The 17,250-nt window shown below is 44.1% G+C and overlaps 2 protein-coding genes, 1 non-coding gene and 1 pseudogene across 3 annotated transcripts; all 4 read left to right on the top strand.

The window, feature by feature from the left end:
* The first annotated feature begins 708 nt into the window (after positions 1–708).
* Positions 709–5,054, top strand: LOC100383011 (uncharacterized). Its single transcript, NM_001175690.1, has 7 exons — positions 709–913; positions 1,229–1,284; positions 1,393–1,466; positions 1,977–2,518; positions 2,607–2,948; positions 4,009–4,368; positions 4,529–5,054. The coding sequence occupies exons 1-7, from the start codon at positions 818–820 to the stop codon at positions 4,808–4,810; spliced, it is 1,752 nt and encodes a 583-aa protein (NP_001169161.1). The 5' UTR covers positions 709–817; the 3' UTR covers positions 4,811–5,054.
* Positions 5,055–5,168: 114 nt separating this feature from the next.
* On the top strand, positions 5,169–6,590 carry LOC103639265 (uncharacterized; annotated as a pseudogene).
* A 30-nt stretch (positions 6,591–6,620) lies between these two features.
* Positions 6,621–6,692, top strand: TRNAH-GUG (transfer RNA histidin (anticodon GUG)). The gene has a single exon. It is a non-coding gene; the product is annotated as a tRNA-His (tRNA).
* A 7,282-nt stretch (positions 6,693–13,974) lies between these two features.
* Positions 13,975–16,744, top strand: LOC100285794 (pherophorin like protein). The gene is made up of 5 exons (NM_001158684.2): positions 13,975–14,768; positions 15,547–15,863; positions 15,997–16,108; positions 16,240–16,371; positions 16,465–16,744. Exons 1-5 carry the CDS (start codon positions 14,142–14,144, stop codon positions 16,537–16,539), a joined length of 1,263 nt encoding a protein of 420 aa, NP_001152156.2. The 5' UTR covers positions 13,975–14,141; the 3' UTR covers positions 16,540–16,744.
* Positions 16,745–17,250: the final 506 nt, after the last annotated feature.

Genomic DNA, 17,250 nt, shown 5'->3' with positions numbered 1-17,250 from the left:
GTGGGTAGGGGGGAGGGAGTGTGAAATGCAGGAAGGAGAGAGAGAGAGGATAGGAGAGAAGCGTCACAAAGCCTCCACACACAAGCGCACACGAGAGAATAGGAATCGTTGATCAACGATCGAACGGTCAAGAAAATTCGGCCGACGTGGATAGGCTCTCTGACCACGTTCCTTTGCTGCTTTAATAATAAAGAAATTTGTTTTCACCTTTCCCTGGTACATATAAAGCCTAAATGCCCATGATCTATCTCTTCGTATATACGGTTGTGGTGGGCCTATTATTTTCGATTTTTGGAGAATATCTTGGGATTTATTGGAGATGATTCATTTTTTTGGAATTAAGAGATGGAGATCCTAATTTTCTTGTGTTGGGAGATTTATCCTAGGTATCTCTTGAAGACGCTCTTACGGTAGTTCATTAAGACGTTAACATATGGGTCCATACGTCTGTGACTGTCTCGAGGATGCCTATGCCTATGCGTCCTACGTGGCACGTGGTCCCAATTTATCAGTACGCTGGGCCGCTGGCCACGCAACCGGGCTCGAAAGATCGAATTCTATTGGTCGAGTTCGGTGGAGCAACCTCTCAAGTGCCACGTGTACCATACGTCGCGAAACATCTCGACCCAACCGACGCCCCGCCTCTTAAAACGGCGACCTTCCTCCATGGCCAAATCGTTGTCCTCCTCCGCTTCCCTCCAAATCCACCCTGGATCCAACCCCGATTTTCCCCAGCAGAAGCAAACCCGAGCAAATTGAGCGCTTGCAGCTTCACCCGGCGAAGCAGAATCGAATCGGAGCCGCTCGCCACTCCGCGATGGGGATCCTCCTCCGGTCCCTCCTCGTCGCCTCGCTCGTCCTCAGTTCGCTCGTCTTGCACGTCGCAGCGGCTAAAACTATAGATCCTTACAAGGCGAGTAATTTGTGTATTATTATTGCGTATTCCTTGGTTAGTTGTAAACTCTAGACATTTTTTCTACTGATTACACGGCGTATGCATACATGATAGATTAATGAACAAATGACAATGCTAACTATGCACGCGTGCGGTGGTGTGATACTGTTTGTTGATCCGTTCTCTAAACGGGATTTTACTATACTCTAGTCAGTGTACTAAAACGGTTGTATATGTGGTAGCACTCGAAGCTTAATTTAGTTTGGTAGCAATGTTCACACTTTGCAAATTTCATAATTGTGCACTCATGTTTTTTGTTTTGTTCTGTTTCAGGTTCTAGGAGTTGACAAGAATGCTAGCCAACGGGATATTCAGAAAGCCTTTCACAAGTAAGTTCAGAATTTGTATGTCTTCGGCTTTCAATTCAAGTAATTGATGCAATTTAGTTTCAGACTATAGCTTAGATCAACTCATCTTATTTATGATGTATATAATAGACTTTCTCTAAAATACCACCCTGACAAGAATAAAGGGAAGGGCGCACAGGAAAAATTTGAAGAAATAAACAATGGTAAGAACCTCTGTTTTTTTTTCAATATCTTTTTTGATTTAGAATTTGTATATTTTGACGAAGGGCAGACCTAGTGCACCGATGTATATAAGATAATCTTTTATTTGGCATTTTCGCTTGCACTAGCCATGGTACCATCATATCTGCACATTTCGGTAGTCAATTGCATTGATTTGATTGCTTTCAAGGGTGTGTTTGGTTTGGGGACTATCGGGGATGGGGTGGAGTCATCTCTAAATTTCTTGTTATTAATATTTTTTAACATTCCATGTTGTCTTTTGGGCTTGTTTAGGTGCAAAAACGTCTTGTAATAGTACATGCTCTATCTTTTACCCACTTCTTTTTACGCTGAATTATCAGCCAAATACACGTCCTATAACTGTATTCCAAAATAAGGTCGTGTAACTGTATTGCATAATCTAGTTTTGTTTCAGATTATCTACTAATGCTAGATTAGAGTAGCAGTTCCATTTTCTGTAATACTAAAGGGGCATTGTTGGGCCTTTTCAGCATATGAGATTCTATCTGATGAAGAGAAGAGGAAAAACTATGACCTCTACGGGGATGAGAAGGGTAACCCTGAATTTGGTGGTGGAAATTTTGGAAATCATGGGGGTTCTACATACTTCACTGGTGGTGGCCCTAAGTCCAGTCAATTCACATCTGGTAATGGATGGCAGACGATGGGTGGTCAAGGAAATACAAAAACGTTTTCATTTTCATTTGGTGGTAAACCTGGGGCCAGTGGTGGAAACCCGTTTGGTGGTGGTTTTGATCTTGGTGATGTTTTCTCGAACCTTTTTGGTGGTGGACCAATGGGTGATAGCCATATTGGTGGATCAAGTGGCTCAGCTAGAGCCAACACTGGAACTTCTGGTCAGCATTCTGGCACTACCAAGATTGAGGATATCACCACACAAGTTTTCAATAAAGAAGTAGCTGATCAAGGAACTACTTGGCTTCTGTTATTTTATACTCCCCAATCTAAAAGTCAGTTTGTGCTAGAGAGTGTCATGCAAGACGTGGTCCATTCACTAGATGGTGTTCTTAGGGTAAGCTGATGTATAAAAACGATAATGAAATATGTGCTCCTCAACATATGGCATGGACATAATACCTAATAGCTTTCTATTTGTGCAGGCTGGTAAGATCAACTGTGACAATGAAAAATCTCTTTGCAAAAGGTCTGGTGTTTCAATAGGGAAATCGGCCCGTCTCTTCATCTATTCATATGCTACTGCAGAGAAAGGGTCTTTGCACGAGTATTCTGGGGAACATGATGCTAAGAGCTTGAAGACATTTTGTCAAGAACACCTGCCAAGATTCTCCAAACGGGTAGATATTAGCCAATTCAGCTTCCCTTTAAATGTTCTACCAAACCTTCCTCAAGTGCTCTTACTATCGAGTAAGAAGGACACACCAGCAATGTGGCGTGCTATCAGTGGGATGTTCCGCAATCGGATAATCTTTTATGATGCTGAGGTGAGTAATTTAATCTGTTGCTGTTACTGTTACTGTTGTACAATAAATAATTGTTATGAAAATATATATGTCGTGTTGGTTTTGTGGCCATACAAGAAAGATCAAGTCTGAAATGATGATATACGTGATAAGGCTAGTCCGAATCGTTGATATACATGATAGGCTAGGGATATAGCATCAATTGAAGAAAATCTTGTCTAACAAGATAGTTTAGACATGTTCAACGGGGACCCCTAGAGGCACCAGTGCGTGGTAGGATCCTGTGATAGCAATGAGTAGAGAGTAAGAGGCAGATCGAATATAACATAGGAAGAGGCAGTAAAAAAAGACCTGAAAATACATCTAAAGATTTAGTCTTAGATTAGATAGGAGTCTATGGAAAACAGATTTCCACTGTCTGAATCTCGACTTATGGTTTCTGTTGGGTTTCTAACTTTAGTTGATCTCAAATGGTTTGGGACCAAAAAAACTTGTGTTGTTGTTGCAGCCGTTACTCCATTTGGTTACCAGGCTTAGGAAAATCTAGACCTTAATAATCCCTCTGCTCGACATGGGAAAACTTGGCACATAGCGAACTAAGATGTCAGTCAGGTGTGGGGTGTAGTTACTTCTGGGCAGTAAGCGGCAATGAATGGTTATATAATATAAAAATGGTATGACAAATGATTTACTCGCTCTATTCCTAATTATGAGTCGTTTTAGTTTTATCCTCAGTCATTTTTTTTCTAGCTTTGAGTAAGTTTATAAAAATTACTATCATATAAAGCATCAAACTAGATTCATTAGATACACCATGCCATATTTTGATAGCGTATCTGTTTGATATTGTAGATTATGTTTTTTTAATAAATTGAGTTAAAAGTTAGACAAATTTTACTTAGGACGAAGCTAAAACGTCCTACAATTTAAAACAAAGGGTGTAGATGATTGAGCTCCCATTAAAATAGTGAACCTTTACCAATTACCATACTGGTGAACAATCAGGGGCTAACTCTTTTTAGGACTCGATAAACAACATCAACGGAAGTATGTAACATGGGAAACTGCTGTGCATGTTTAGGTTCACGATGTTTCTCATCCTCTGCTGAAAAGTCTTGGCGTGAAGAATCTCCCAGCTGTAATTGGCCGAACCGTGAATGGTGAGGAGCTCCTTCTGAAGGATGGCATTTCGGTGAAAGATCTCAGATCTGGTGTCAAGGAATTGAAGACACTGCTAGATAGTTTTGAGAAGAAGAATAAGAAGTTATTATCGAATCTAGCTAATAAGAAACCTTCCGGTCAATGGGAAGAAATCAAGAAGATTCCTCTCCTCACAGCTTCCAACTTTGAGGAAACATGTGGAGAGAAGACTTCAGTATGCATCATTGGTGTTTTCGGGTCAAACAAAGCCAAGGGGCAGCTTGAAGCAGTCCTGTCTGAGGTATATCTCCTGTTTTCGAAAGCCAAATTATAGAGCAGAAACACATGTTTTCTTGTTCGTCTGAATGCATAGTATATCTATTACCTTGTGGTTCTTTCCTTAATCTTCGCTATAGCCATTTGTTAACACATATCATCGCTTTTCTGTTGATTGCATCCAGATATCTATGAAGACTTTGATAAGGGGGCAGAACTATAATTCCAGAAATGCTGTCTCCTATGCTTTGCTGGATAAGGACAAACAATCTGGATTCCTGTCATCGTTTGACAAGTCTGGATACAGGTCATCTGACAAGCTGCTCATCGCCTACAAGCCCCGCCGGGGGAAGTTCGCGGTGTACGACGGCGAGGTGACACTGGAAGAAGCTGAAAGGTTCGTGGGATCCGTTTTGAACGGAGACGTTCAACTGTCGCCGACGAAACAAAAACCTGTCCTTCGGTAGACGATTATTGCAAGTTGCAAGGGTTTTAGATCTAACACTTATTATCTTAATTAAGGCCTTAATTAAGGCTTGTACATAGATGGACGAAGAGAGTAAAATCATAGAGCGTTTGCTGGACAGTTTAGTCGTTCGGTAAACCAGAGTTGCTACATCTCTCCCTCAACCGTGCCAATGTAAATTGTGCAAATGCTGCAGTCCTGTCGAGATATTGAATATATACAGGCATACAGCGGACCATTTCTATACTAGCCAAGTCTACTACCTTTTGTTTCCACAATATCCTGTTGTCTTGTTCAAAGTATACTAGCAAACATTTTTTTTTCTTTTGGTCTGCCTTGAGATAGAGTTGCTTCTGAGAACATGACGCGACTGTTACTCACAGAATCAGTTGTGAGGAATCAACCCATTTCACAGCAAAATTGTATGAAAAAAAAAAACATATATTTACTGGAATCAGCTTATTTTACAGAAAAAATGCAGGAAAAAATCATATGTTCCAAAAGGGAGCCTTAAATGCCGTGGAGATCGAAGAAGAAATGAATTGCTGTTGAATTTATGCCAAAATTGCTGTCGATTTGATTGTATACCGAAAGACAACTCTGGGCTTACGGATGATACAAAATTCGGCCCAGCCCAACGTGCTTGTCGGATCTATCCAGTCGCACGCCACCGCCTCACACCACACGGCTCTACACGGCTCCCTCTTCGACAGCCTAATTCTCAGACGAATGCTATCTTCACTGGCCTCGACCTCGAGCACAAAACGCTGTGGCCGAGCGGATGAGAGGAGGATGGCTTCCACCAGCCTCAGCTCCTCCTTGCGCAGGGCTACTGCAAACGTAAGCTTCTTCTATAACTCATCGCGCATTCGCGCTTCATCTTGTTTCTTCTTGCTTCCTGATGCTATTACTGCTCATGCGCAAAGCTAGTAGCAGGAGTCCCAAGATCTTCGTCGTACCACACCCAGCTGACCTGTTGCTCGAGGAATCCCTCCCAGAACGCGGAGGCAGAGCTCCTCCGGTTGAGCTACCCGGCGAGGAAATAACAAGCATGCAAAAGACCAGCTGCCGGCGGGCCACGGATGGCGACCAAGCGGCGCCGTCCGCGGCGCAAGAAACAACCGACACCCCTCCTCCTCCTCCGGCCTTTCACGTTCCCAGCGCCGAGAGATTCCCGGTGACGCCTGGCAACGGACAGCCGCCGCAGTAGTTAGCCAACGCCAACGGCGTCGCGCCGAGCGAGCCGCTGACGGCGCGGGAGCGGCTGCGGGCGGCGCGCGTGCTGGGCAAGTACGCGGAGCCGCCGGCGTCGAAACCGGCCAAGCCGAGTTCGGGAGCGGCGTGCTGGACGCGCTGCGGGGAGGCGGACGCGAAGAAGGCCGGGGGGTGGGGGCGGGCGGCGCGGGTCGCGTCGCGGATGCCCGAGGCGCCGCCGCGCCGGGCAACCTGTTCGACGACAGCAGGCGTGGGATGCCCAAGGAGGGGTGGACGTCTTCCTCGTCCTCGTCTCCTTCACGCTCATCACCAGCGTCATGTTCGACACCGCCTTCCTCGTGTGGAAGTGGAAGCTCGGCGCAATACACTTCAACGAGTACTAGCTAGCCTTTTGACTGACTATAGATTGGGGAATAAAAGGGCGATTATGCAGTGATTCTTGCGGTTGACAACAAGGGCAACCTTGAGCCGCCACAATCTATATGTATACTGATCTGGCGCAGATTGTTGAGAGAACATAAAAATGTTGCAATTAAACAAAACCGATGTCATATCTACTTGATTCATAGGTAAACGTTATTAGATTGACCAACAAAGTGGCTGTAGTTTAGTGGTAAGAATTCTACGTTGTGGCCGTAGAGACCTGGGCTCGAATCCCAGCAGCCACATGTTTAATTTTTTTTTTTGTTCACGGTTCGGTTCACCACCTCCGTTGGCAACCCGTGCGGGTGCGGCCAAGACAGAAGATTTTTTTCCCGTTTCATTCAGGTGGGTCCTCCGTCGCTCTTCGTCTCAAATGATAAATGTCTTGGATGCACTTTATCTAGGCAGTTTTACTCACGGTGTTTTAGAGTTTCACGATGGCTGTTCATTAACCGCCACAACAGTTGAGCACAGATTGACCAGAGCTCTGTTTGGCTGCTTAGGGTCTGTTTGGTTGGTTTCTCTGGCCAACCTGGCTGTGTGAGCCAGGATCACTGGAGTCTGGCTCTGGAGATGCGACCAATCTGCTCGTATATGGTGAGCCTGGCCCAAGGTGCTTTAAGGATCGTGCGAGCCTGGATCCAAATCTATATGCAGACAACCAAACACAGAACTCGCACGCGCATAGTCTGGCTCACAGCAACCAAACAACAGCTACCCGCATCCTATGATGCAAGCATGCGCAGATACAGGCAACCAAACAGACCCTTACTGTTCTCCGGGATACGATCAGCAGCGGCAAAAGCTGGGACAAAAAACACACAGTGCCTGAAGGCTGCATCAGATGCTTTGTTGAAGGAGGGCAAGAGTGAGGCGAAAGGGTCATGACGGAAAATCTGCAGGGTGGGAAGGCTCAAGGTTGCCCTTGTTGTCAACCGCATGCTGCAGAAGGAGGAGACGCCCTTGTTCACATGGGGCTGATTGGTTCGCTGCACGCCGTTTATCCAGGCCCACCGGATGTTGGTTTAGGGCCTTCAGATACAGCATGATTGGTTGGCTTCTCTACTCATGCACTTGAACCCGCGGAATCTCAAAGCATGGTTTGTTTGGTTTCCGTATCTCCTCAAACAGGCTCCATACATGCAAGCCGTACGCCGCAGCCAGGCTCCGCGCGAACAACCGGCGGGAGCATCTCCCCCATGCAGGCTCACTGCACGCTTAAGCACTGAAAATCGAGATATTTTTATTTTGCTTTTCTATTTATATCTTCCAATTAAAATATTTAATCACTGAATCCATTTAATATTTATATTCCTCCAATTTTTGTGAACTAAACTAAATCACTCATAATAAATATGTAAAGATTTATTTATACACCCTTCACTAATACACATTTCGGTGCAACCAATCAAACTAAATCTATGTCTAATCTGCACGAGTCTATACACACAACCAAACAAAAGTGTTTGCACGAACTCATCTTGGTTCTACTAATACTGGCTAAACTCATACGGACCTGGCTCGACTTCTACGGTAACCAATCACATAGATAGCCTTCCATCAGGAGTTCTTGGTCACAAGAGCAAAAGACCCGTACAAGTTGGTATAACGAAGTTTCTAAAGAAAGCTGATGCTCCCAGTGCCGAGACACCTAAGCTTGCATAGACAGAAATAAAGCCAGCTCATCAAAATCCTTCGCTCGCGCTGTCCACGTCGGTCCAGATAATTATACGCGTTCGATCTGCAATCAACGGCTACGCGCGTGACGGCACTACCCGCAGCCTTATATTTTTTTTCTGGAACACAACGCTTCAGTTTCTCGTTGTCTGCGCCTCTCGATTCTTCTCGCCGACGCCTTCTCTATCGTCGTCGCTTTGCGTCTCCGCCCTACAGTTCTTCTTCGCGACCGGCGACCGTGACCTGGCCGTCCACCACTGCGCACCTACCTACCGACGCTCGGGGACGCCCTGGTGTCAGCTTGCCACCACCACAACGCCTGCGCTAGGATCCAACACTGTCTCAACCAGACAACCACTTCGTCGTGCATATCCGAGGCTCAACGACAGTGGTCGGTTGAATAGGTCAGAGGCTCCGCAGCGATTCCCTCTAAATTTTTTCCCTATATCAATTTTTCGTCACATCATTAACATTTTATTCCCTGTTTTTTCATCTCCCACAACGGTTTCTTTATATTCTCCCTCTATACCTAACTATAACTATAAAATATCATTATCTAACCCTATTTATCATCTATTACCATTTTTTCTTCACTTATTAAAAAAGCACCGTACGAATGAACAATGATTGGAGGGGAAGCGACGTGACGCTTGCTGTGGCGATTTACTATTCATATCTGCTACCTAGAGGGTCTCATAAGAGTAGCCGTTGCAGCCGTAGGGGCTCCTGTAGCCGCTAGATCAAGGGGAGGGGCGGCCTAGCGGATGCCGCTGCAGACAGCCTGAGGGGGACAAGAGTGTTCTCCTTTCTGCATTAAAGCAAAGTATTTACTTCTTCGATATCTTTTTCTGTTACAATTTTATCTCGTGGAGTAACGCGAGCAATCAAAGACGGTACGGATGACACTCAATTTTACTCAATAATTCCCATGCTTCTGCTTTAAAAATTAAAATTTGAAACTTTTATTTCTGCCTTTTGCTAACGGTTGCATTCTTGTTTCACCGAAGCTTCAGCCTTTTCTGATTTTCAGACCCTTCAGAACAGCATGCAAGATAATATTTCACTCACTAACAACGCTAATGCAGCTTGGATGCGTGTAGTAATTGGAACAAGAAGGTACGACAGACTTTGGCTTGCGTGTAATCTCTTCGTGTTTTTTTAGAGTAAGTATAATAGGATGACGTAAGCAGACTAAACGGTATGCCACATCATATTTTTTTTCAAGTTGAAGGAGAGAGAAGAGAAGAAAGAGAAAAGACCGTGCTACTAAGTATTAGTCAAGTAAGAGCTGAGCTGGCTGTAGCACGCATTCTAAAACAAATGGTAAGACAGTGAGAGGATGAGTGTAGTCCTAGTAAAAATTGGTCGGCGGTCTTACAGCCAACAAAATAGCCAACCTATTACATAGAATAACCAACTTGATTGTTGTCTCCTGAAAGTTCGACTTAATTGATCCTCTCAATGATCCAGGCCAAATGATGTACGTACCCGAAACGACGAACAGACAGATGGAGGCATCGAGCACTGAGCACAGACACAAGGGTGTCGGTGGGCAATGGCCGATTGGACATGCACTGATCGCTGACTGACCGTGGCGGCGAGTATGACACGACACTGCCCCCGCCCGCCTGCTCGGGGTCCGGTCCGGTCGCTGGCTGCTGATCCCACGTCGGCCGTGCGTGTGGGCGAAGCCCTGTCTGGACGACCGGTCCTGTCCTGTTGGATGAGCGCGACGGACGGCGGCATTGCTCGCCACCTTTTCTGTCGTCAGGACCAGCTGCGGACGCCACCAAACCTGCCTCTGTTCCTTTAAGACGAGAGAACTGCTTACAAACATACACCTACTGGCCACTGCTGACCACTCCTCTCGATCCTGTGTCACGGTCCTCATTTGATGGCCTCAAGGGCAGAGTTGGAACTATCAGATCTCGGAAACCGCGCGAATGATGGCAACACGACACAATCGACTTCTGTGATGGCTGGAAGGGGAGATTCGGAGCTGGAAAGGTAGACCACTCACCACTGGGATGAGAAACAAAACAAGAGAGACTTGGGAAATGAAGAACGCGGCAAGTTAGGTGACTGCCGAAGAACAGGTATCATCGCTATTGCTTGGGTTGGGTCCACCAAAAATGTACCTTGGCCACCTGGGTTTTCTTCTTTTGGAGCCCCCCGGCTACGCCGCCGGTATAGGATAGGATCATACCATACCATTCGACGCTGCTGTCTGTTGGTGAAGCAAGTGGCTACAGCGGGGAAACTGTTCTCTACTTTATTTTCTACTGTCCTGCTATAATAATAAATAGATAGTGCCCCTGTTGTCCAAAAAAGAAAAGAAAACAATACCCTTCCCTTCCCCTTGCTACAACTGGTCAACTGCCATGCTGTTGCTGTGGAAAAAACATAACATTACAAACAGCACAGTTCGGTAGCTCAGGGTGGAACGCAGAAGCTGTTCTCTGCCCCCGGCCCCCGGGTCTAAATCCGATGATGCTATTTGCGATCTACTACTAAAAGCCGCGTGCCACCGTGATGGGATGACTCACCGTCCCACCGAACGGAGCTAGCTGCCTTTCAACGAGTGCACCGTCAGCTTGGGCGAAGAAACCGGCTCCATCCTTTTGTATGTACGGGTACCATTCGAAAACGAAATCCCATGGCGGACGTCGGATCCAGCCAGCACCGTCCACAAGTTCCACCACACAAGAGGGGAAAGAAAAAAAAAAGTTACTTTGACCGTGGCAGGTGTGAGGCTGCCTTCACTGACGCTGTGATGTTCCGGTGAGACTGAGACGCTCCCTCACGCACGAAAAGTGGCGTACGGATAGCTTGGAGGCTTCTGTGCCTGAACCAAAGCTCCAGATTATTGCGAACCTGAACACCTCGAGATGTGTCGGTTCAAGGTTTTGGATCTCCTGGAGGTCTCTTGTTTCGGGGTCGTATGCCCGATATATGGTGCTGTTTAATGACCGTCTTTTTGGCTGCATGTTAAAACATTAGGGTTTTGCCCTATAATCCCAAAAAACAACAAGGATTGGTTAAGGTATGCACTACCCAGAAACCAATAGATCTTTTTTAAAAAGTTCAAAAGACACATAAGAGACAACATGGTACACCTCTGAGTGTTTTGATTATAAATATAACTAAAACACAATATATACGAAGAGCGGTGTACTTTTCGAAAAACTTGTCTCTAGACCCTATAATTAATAGGATTATGCACGCAGTGGCGGACCCAGAGAAAAATGAGAGTGATGACACACTTATAAAGACAAGCACCATAACATTAGAGTAGGGGGCACCTAAGTTGAACCGAGCAGATGATCTTATCTACTTGCACCAAAGAAATGAGCGAGGGTCTGTGCCCTCACTCAAGCATACCTAGCCCCTTATACATGTCAAGGTAAACAACGTGTAAATAGACATGTTGGTCGAAATCTACAAGCACAAAGTAGCGAACCCAGCCCTGGTATTTAGAAGAAAAAAAAATTCCCTACACACTGCAAATCTATTTTATTGTCACCCCTCACATATAAAAGCTACATGCCCACGTGGATAGAAGTTGTTAGGAGTCCTAAGCATTTATGACTTCTGTTTATGTGGACCTGCAAATAGGTTTACATCCCGTATACAGAGAAATTTTTTCCTGATATTTAGGGTGTGTTAGAAAAAATATGGCAAACTAAATTTAGGTGTATTATAAAAATAAAATCAGGTTTAAACTATGCCTAACTAATTCAAAATACAACACAGCTTTTCTATCGTATTCGCTATCTTATCGTCTATTTTAAATTTCACTCGACAAACAGTGTAAAGAACATATTTTACACGATCTCTTAGAATGTGCGGCACAAATTTACGAGTTCAAGTTATTTATTTATATAAAAAAACAAAGTTACAATAGTCTTGCGGTGGGTTCTCAAAATTGTTGCTCAAAAGTCAAGGAAGCCATGTGTATCCTCGGCAACTCATCCTGTGCGATTTTAATACAGATTGGACCGAAACGACTGCAAATTTGCAGTGGTCACAGCTTCACCTCCTCGGCTCCTCGCATTTATGTGTGTCACAGACTCACAGTGCCGCTACATCTCTAATCACAGTATCAGATACGCGTTCAGGAGCTCCGAACATGCATCTTTCATGGTCCATGCACCATACAAAAAAAGTGCAAACTGGAACTTACGAGAGAGTTTTTGGTTTCTAGAGACTAATTTCTAGTCTCTTCATTTTATTCTATTTTAGTATCTAAATCGCTAAATACGGAAATTAAAATAGAGTTATAGTTTCTGTATTTGACAATTTATAGACTAAAATAGAATAAAATAGAGGAAATAAAAATTATTCGCTACAAATCAAACACCACCTAAATGCTTACTAGTTACGACTCAATTACTTCTAGTTCTAGGTATCATGCATATGTGTTGCTTCTTCTTGAGATTGAAGTAGCTAAAATCCTTACCCTTTAGGCCTAGTTTGGATACTCATGAATTAGAGTGGATTGAGAGGTATTAAGAGGGATTTTAATCTATTGTGGTTTTAAACACTCTCCAATCCCTCCAAACCACTCAATTCAAGATTACACAATTCCCATGCCAATCCCTTCTAATTTCCCTTATAGGGGGATCAGGACATCAGGTTACCAGAACCAACATCAAGCTCACCTGTGATGTTCAACTCCAAATTTCACCATTTGAAGGCCAGCTAGCTCATTTATTATGCAAAGTTGTCTACATATGTTATATGTTGAAATTGAGGTTGTTTGTGATAATTTCGAGCTCTAGAGACTATTCTAAACTTTTCCATCATAACAATATGCGATCTAAATCTGAAACCTGAGACAATGAAATCAATGAACTCCTTCAATAATTAAATATGCCCAACACTTCCCTATACATCAGGGAACTTCTCGCTATAAATTGGAATCTCTGTCACCATGTTACAGAGGGAAACTTATTGCTGTCAGCTCTGTGTTACGCTGTGCTTCTTTCCATGTTGCCACCTCTGGCAACAGTTTCAGAATCTTAATATGTAGGGACTAGGGACACCAATCCATGTCGCCATTTTCCTTCATAAACAGATTGACAGTGACATGGGCTGTTTCTTCCAATACCAAATGAAAAACTCTGTTTTTCATATTTCCCTCCTCAAAGCAATCAATTTTCAGAAATCAGGATGATGGTTTCAGCAAAGGTTTGCTGTAACAATCGCTGTAGTCCAGAAATTATAGACAACTGAAACCAACAACCTGAAAGAATGTACCATCTACATGTGTTCAAGAAGTAAACACACATAATTTAACCCATTTATTCTCTGTTTTGGTCGACTTTCCTTTTTTTTCTTCCCATGATTTTAAACTTTTACTTGACTGTTATTAGCAAAAAAGGCGTCCTTCGCTCCGGCTGGTAAAGGAGCTCTATCTGAACTCCTTTTACACATCTTGAGACAAAAGAAAGCTTAAAACCAAGGTTTGCCGTCAGAATTAATAAAAAAATTTGGAATCAAGAAAGCAACATAATCTCTGAGAAGTGATAGGCTAAAAAACGAGAGAGAGAGAGGAGACACCAGACTAGTTTTCCTCTTTGCCAGAGCAGAATACTAATTCAACAGCTAAAGAAGCATCTGCTAAGATAACATAAATTCAACTTGAATCTAAGAATAAAACAGGGGTGATTTGATTCAGATGATCAAACTGGCACACCGGAACAATGCAATTATTGACTGCATTTTACTTTAGGGAAGTTCCAGAGACAAGTCAGCTACCCCATAGCAATCACTTAAAGGACAAGTAATTAGCCCAGCGACAGCTCCCACCAAACTCAATGCTTCACCCGTTCTTGCTTGCACATTTGTAAGTTTCTCTAGCCAAGCGTCAAACAATGATACAACACCTCACTTACAAAACATGACCTTTAACGCTACCACTATATGAGCGAGAACGAGGAGGCAGGAGAAATATATAGTGAGAGGAATCAATACCACCATACTGTGACGTTCTCTCCTCCTCTGATGAGAAAGAGATGATGAGGGAGGGCGATGCATGTGTTACGCTTCTAAGAAGCAAGCTCCATGGCCTGGTCGAGAGGAACCGTGCTCTGGAAGAGGAGAACAAGCAACTGAGACACCAAGTGAGCCGACTAAAAGGTCAGATCTCTTCTCTCGAAGGCCAGGACACTGACAAGAGGATGCTATGGAAGAAGCTGCTGGAGAGTTCTGCGACCAGCATCAGCTACTCCAAGGAGAAGCAGTTTGTCCAAAGCAACGATGACGCGAAGGAAACCACGGATCTCAGCAGCTCACTGTGTCACAGAAGGCAGCAGCAGTTCTCCAGGGTAGCACTCGTGAGATCAAGGGCGCCAAGGGTTCCGAATCCACCGCCCAATCCGACATGCACCCAGCCAAAGACAACCGTCCGAAAGGAAGGATGCATGGCCCCTCCTCCTCCTCCACCACCTCCGCTACCTTCCAAGTTGCAGAGGAGCGCAAAGGCGATACAAAGGGTGCCCGAGGTAGTCGAGCTGTACCGGTCGTTGGTGCGGCCTGAAGGCAAAAACGATGCGAAGTCTGGATCCGTAGGAATTCCAGCAGCGACGAGCAGCAGAGAGATGATTGGGGAAATTGAGAACAGATCAGCTTATGTTTTAGCTGTAAGTACATGTTTTTTTTTTCTGTCATGTTCAAGCATATTCATGTGTAGCGTATTGTTCTACTTATCTGCTGATTCCTTCTGTGCTTCTAGTTTTTTATTTTAATAAACAATTTCAATAAATGGTCGGGGCAATATCTATTTTTTTCAATGCATCAGCTAGCAGTTCTTTATTGTATTACAGACATCGGTTAAGGATCGTCAAAGACTGCTCATCTGAAAATATCATATATTCTCTGTCCATCCATGTGTTACTTTGACAGCAGACAACATTTGGTTTGCTTCTGAATGAGGTTCCCGTGGATAGAGGTTTGCCTACAACCATTTTAGCTGTTGATTCAGAGATAGGCTACTGGTACCCCTAGTCCCCTACCTTGTCCATCTTGGTAGCTTACATATAGTTTTCAGAGAGTTTTAAAGTTAACACTTCACTACAGAAACCATATATAAATATATTTATGCACATTATGTGTTTGATTTTTTAAAAAGAATCCTATCAACTTTTTTAAAAAAAAATTGTGATGTTACTTTAGAGTTGACGATAGTTGACAACTCTTTAGTCATACCACTAGTAAAACCGTAATGGGTGTAGAACTAAGCCATGCTTTAATGTGTGCGCATGTTTGTATAGAAAGTATTTTTACATGTTAGAATGTGAAAACTGTTTACTGGGTACCGTCACTTATTCATGACTGTTGGGAGTGACAGCTATTATTTCCCCTACCACGCCCTTCTCAGAACTAAGCCTAAACCGCCCCTTGTATTTTGCATCTCAACAGATCAAATCAGACGTAGAAAATCAAGGCAACTTTGTGAACTTCCTCGCAAGCGAAGTTCAAAATGCAGCGTACAGAGAGATAGCTGACGTTGAAGAGTTTGTCAAGTGGCTTGACGGGGAACTGTCATACCTTGTGGACGAGAGAGCGGTGCTCAAGCACTTCCCCAACTGGCCCGAGAAGAAAGCAGACGCCATGAGAGAAGCAGCGTTCAACTACCGAGATCTGAAGAACCTGGAGTCAGAAGCGTCATCCTTCCACGACGACAGGAGGGTGGCTACGCCGATGGCTCTCAAGCGCATGCAAGCCTTGCAGGACAAGTGAGTAGATGGCCGAAATGCATCTAACAGAATGAAAATTGCTGGATGCCTGCTTCTTTTTAAATTCTACGGTGTGATACTGGATCAAGAAATCAACATCATATCCACCTGACTGTGCTTTCCCTTGTTGTAGAATTGAACAAGGTATCCATAACACTGAACGAGTAAGGGACAGTGCAGGCGGAAGGTACAAGGATCTTAAGATACCATGGGAATGGATGCTCGACTCTGGAGTCATAAGCCAAGTACGCATTCCTAAACTCCTTTCGCTCACAATAAAGGAGATGCATTTTAGCATTTCACAAAGTATGAGTCCAAATACAAATAGTAGAAACAAAACATGACACATGGTGCATGCCCATCCTACACTAAACAGCTGAAGATGGCTTCCTTGAAGCTTGCAAAGGAGTACATGAACCGCATCGCGAGCACTCTGAAGTCAGATCCATTTGCGAACGACGAGGAGCTACTTCTGCAAGGCGTCCGCTTTGCCTTCCGCGTACACCAGGTAACCTGCTCCGAACCACGGATTATTACTTGGCAACGACACATTTGCATAGACTGATTAACTGACCGCACCGTCCGAGACAAAAACTTGCAGCTTGCTGGTGGCTTTGACGAAGGATGCAGAAAGGCGTTTCAAGAGCTAAAAACTTACGCAAGCAAGTCTGAGTGATCCGAATCCACGCGCGTTCAAAATAAAAGCTGGGATCACGCATAGATAAATGTGAAACACATAGATTATTAAGTTTTGCCGAGGATAATGCTGCATTTTTTTTATAAAGCTTAATTTATTTTGGGCATCAGCAGCAGCAGGTGCTGGTCTCTCGGATACAGGTTCAGGATCTGAAAGTTTCTAAACGAATCGTACAAATAAGCACACACCTACTAGGTCTCCGTTGGTATGTAGAAATTCTAGAGGAATAACACATCAGTTTTATAGGAATTAGCTTATTTTGATATTTTCATAGGCCTATATAGGAAACTGAAAAATTTCTCGCATTCCTAAAGGGTTCTTATTAGCCTTTTCCGTACCGTCTAGAAACAACTAACCCACCAACATAGAACTCCCATGAGAGTTGAGAAATTGAGATCGTTAAAGTTCTGGTCGACCATTGGATCGTCCAAACAAATGCGAAGCATGACAAAAAGAAAGCAGGCATAGAAATGCAGAATCGGTTCTTAAATCACTCACACAGCAGTAACGAGGGCAACATTATATAGAAAAATTAACCTGTGCCTATTTCAGCCATACGTGAGCCCACTGCCCACGATGTGTGTGTGCGTGCTGTGTATGGCGCGGCATGGCGGCTTGAGAATAGCTCTAGCCAAGAACATGGAGTGGTGGATGTGTTAGCAACACAGCAGTAGAAGAGAGGAAGGGAAG

The sequence above is a fragment of the Zea mays genome, chromosome 9, assembly GCF_902167145.1.
Source record: "Zea mays cultivar B73 chromosome 9, Zm-B73-REFERENCE-NAM-5.0, whole genome shotgun sequence".
Classification (NCBI taxonomy): Eukaryota; Viridiplantae; Streptophyta; class Magnoliopsida; order Poales; family Poaceae; genus Zea; species Zea mays.
The sequence above is the reverse complement of the archived record's forward strand: the minus strand, read 5'-3'. Positions and strand labels throughout refer to the sequence as shown.

Excerpts from the sequence above, each read along its gene's own strand:
- LOC100285794 (NM_001158684.2), top strand. The coding sequence starts at position 14,142 with ATGATGAGGGAGGGCGATGCATGTGTTACGCTTCTAAGAAGCAAGCTC. Across the intron at positions 16,109-16,239 it reads ACTCTGGAGTCATAAGCCAA|CTGAAGATGGCTTCCTTGAA; the intron begins GTACGCATTCCT and ends TACACTAAACAG. Across the intron at positions 16,372-16,464 it reads TTGCCTTCCGCGTACACCAG|CTTGCTGGTGGCTTTGACGA; the intron begins GTAACCTGCTCC and ends AAAAACTTGCAG.
- LOC100383011 (NM_001175690.1), top strand. The coding sequence starts at position 818 with ATGGGGATCCTCCTCCGGTCCCTCCTCGTCGCCTCGCTCGTCCTCAGT. Across the intron at positions 2,519-2,606 it reads CACTAGATGGTGTTCTTAGG|GCTGGTAAGATCAACTGTGA; the intron begins GTAAGCTGATGT and ends CTATTTGTGCAG. Across the intron at positions 2,949-4,008 it reads TAATCTTTTATGATGCTGAG|GTTCACGATGTTTCTCATCC; the intron begins GTGAGTAATTTA and ends GTGCATGTTTAG.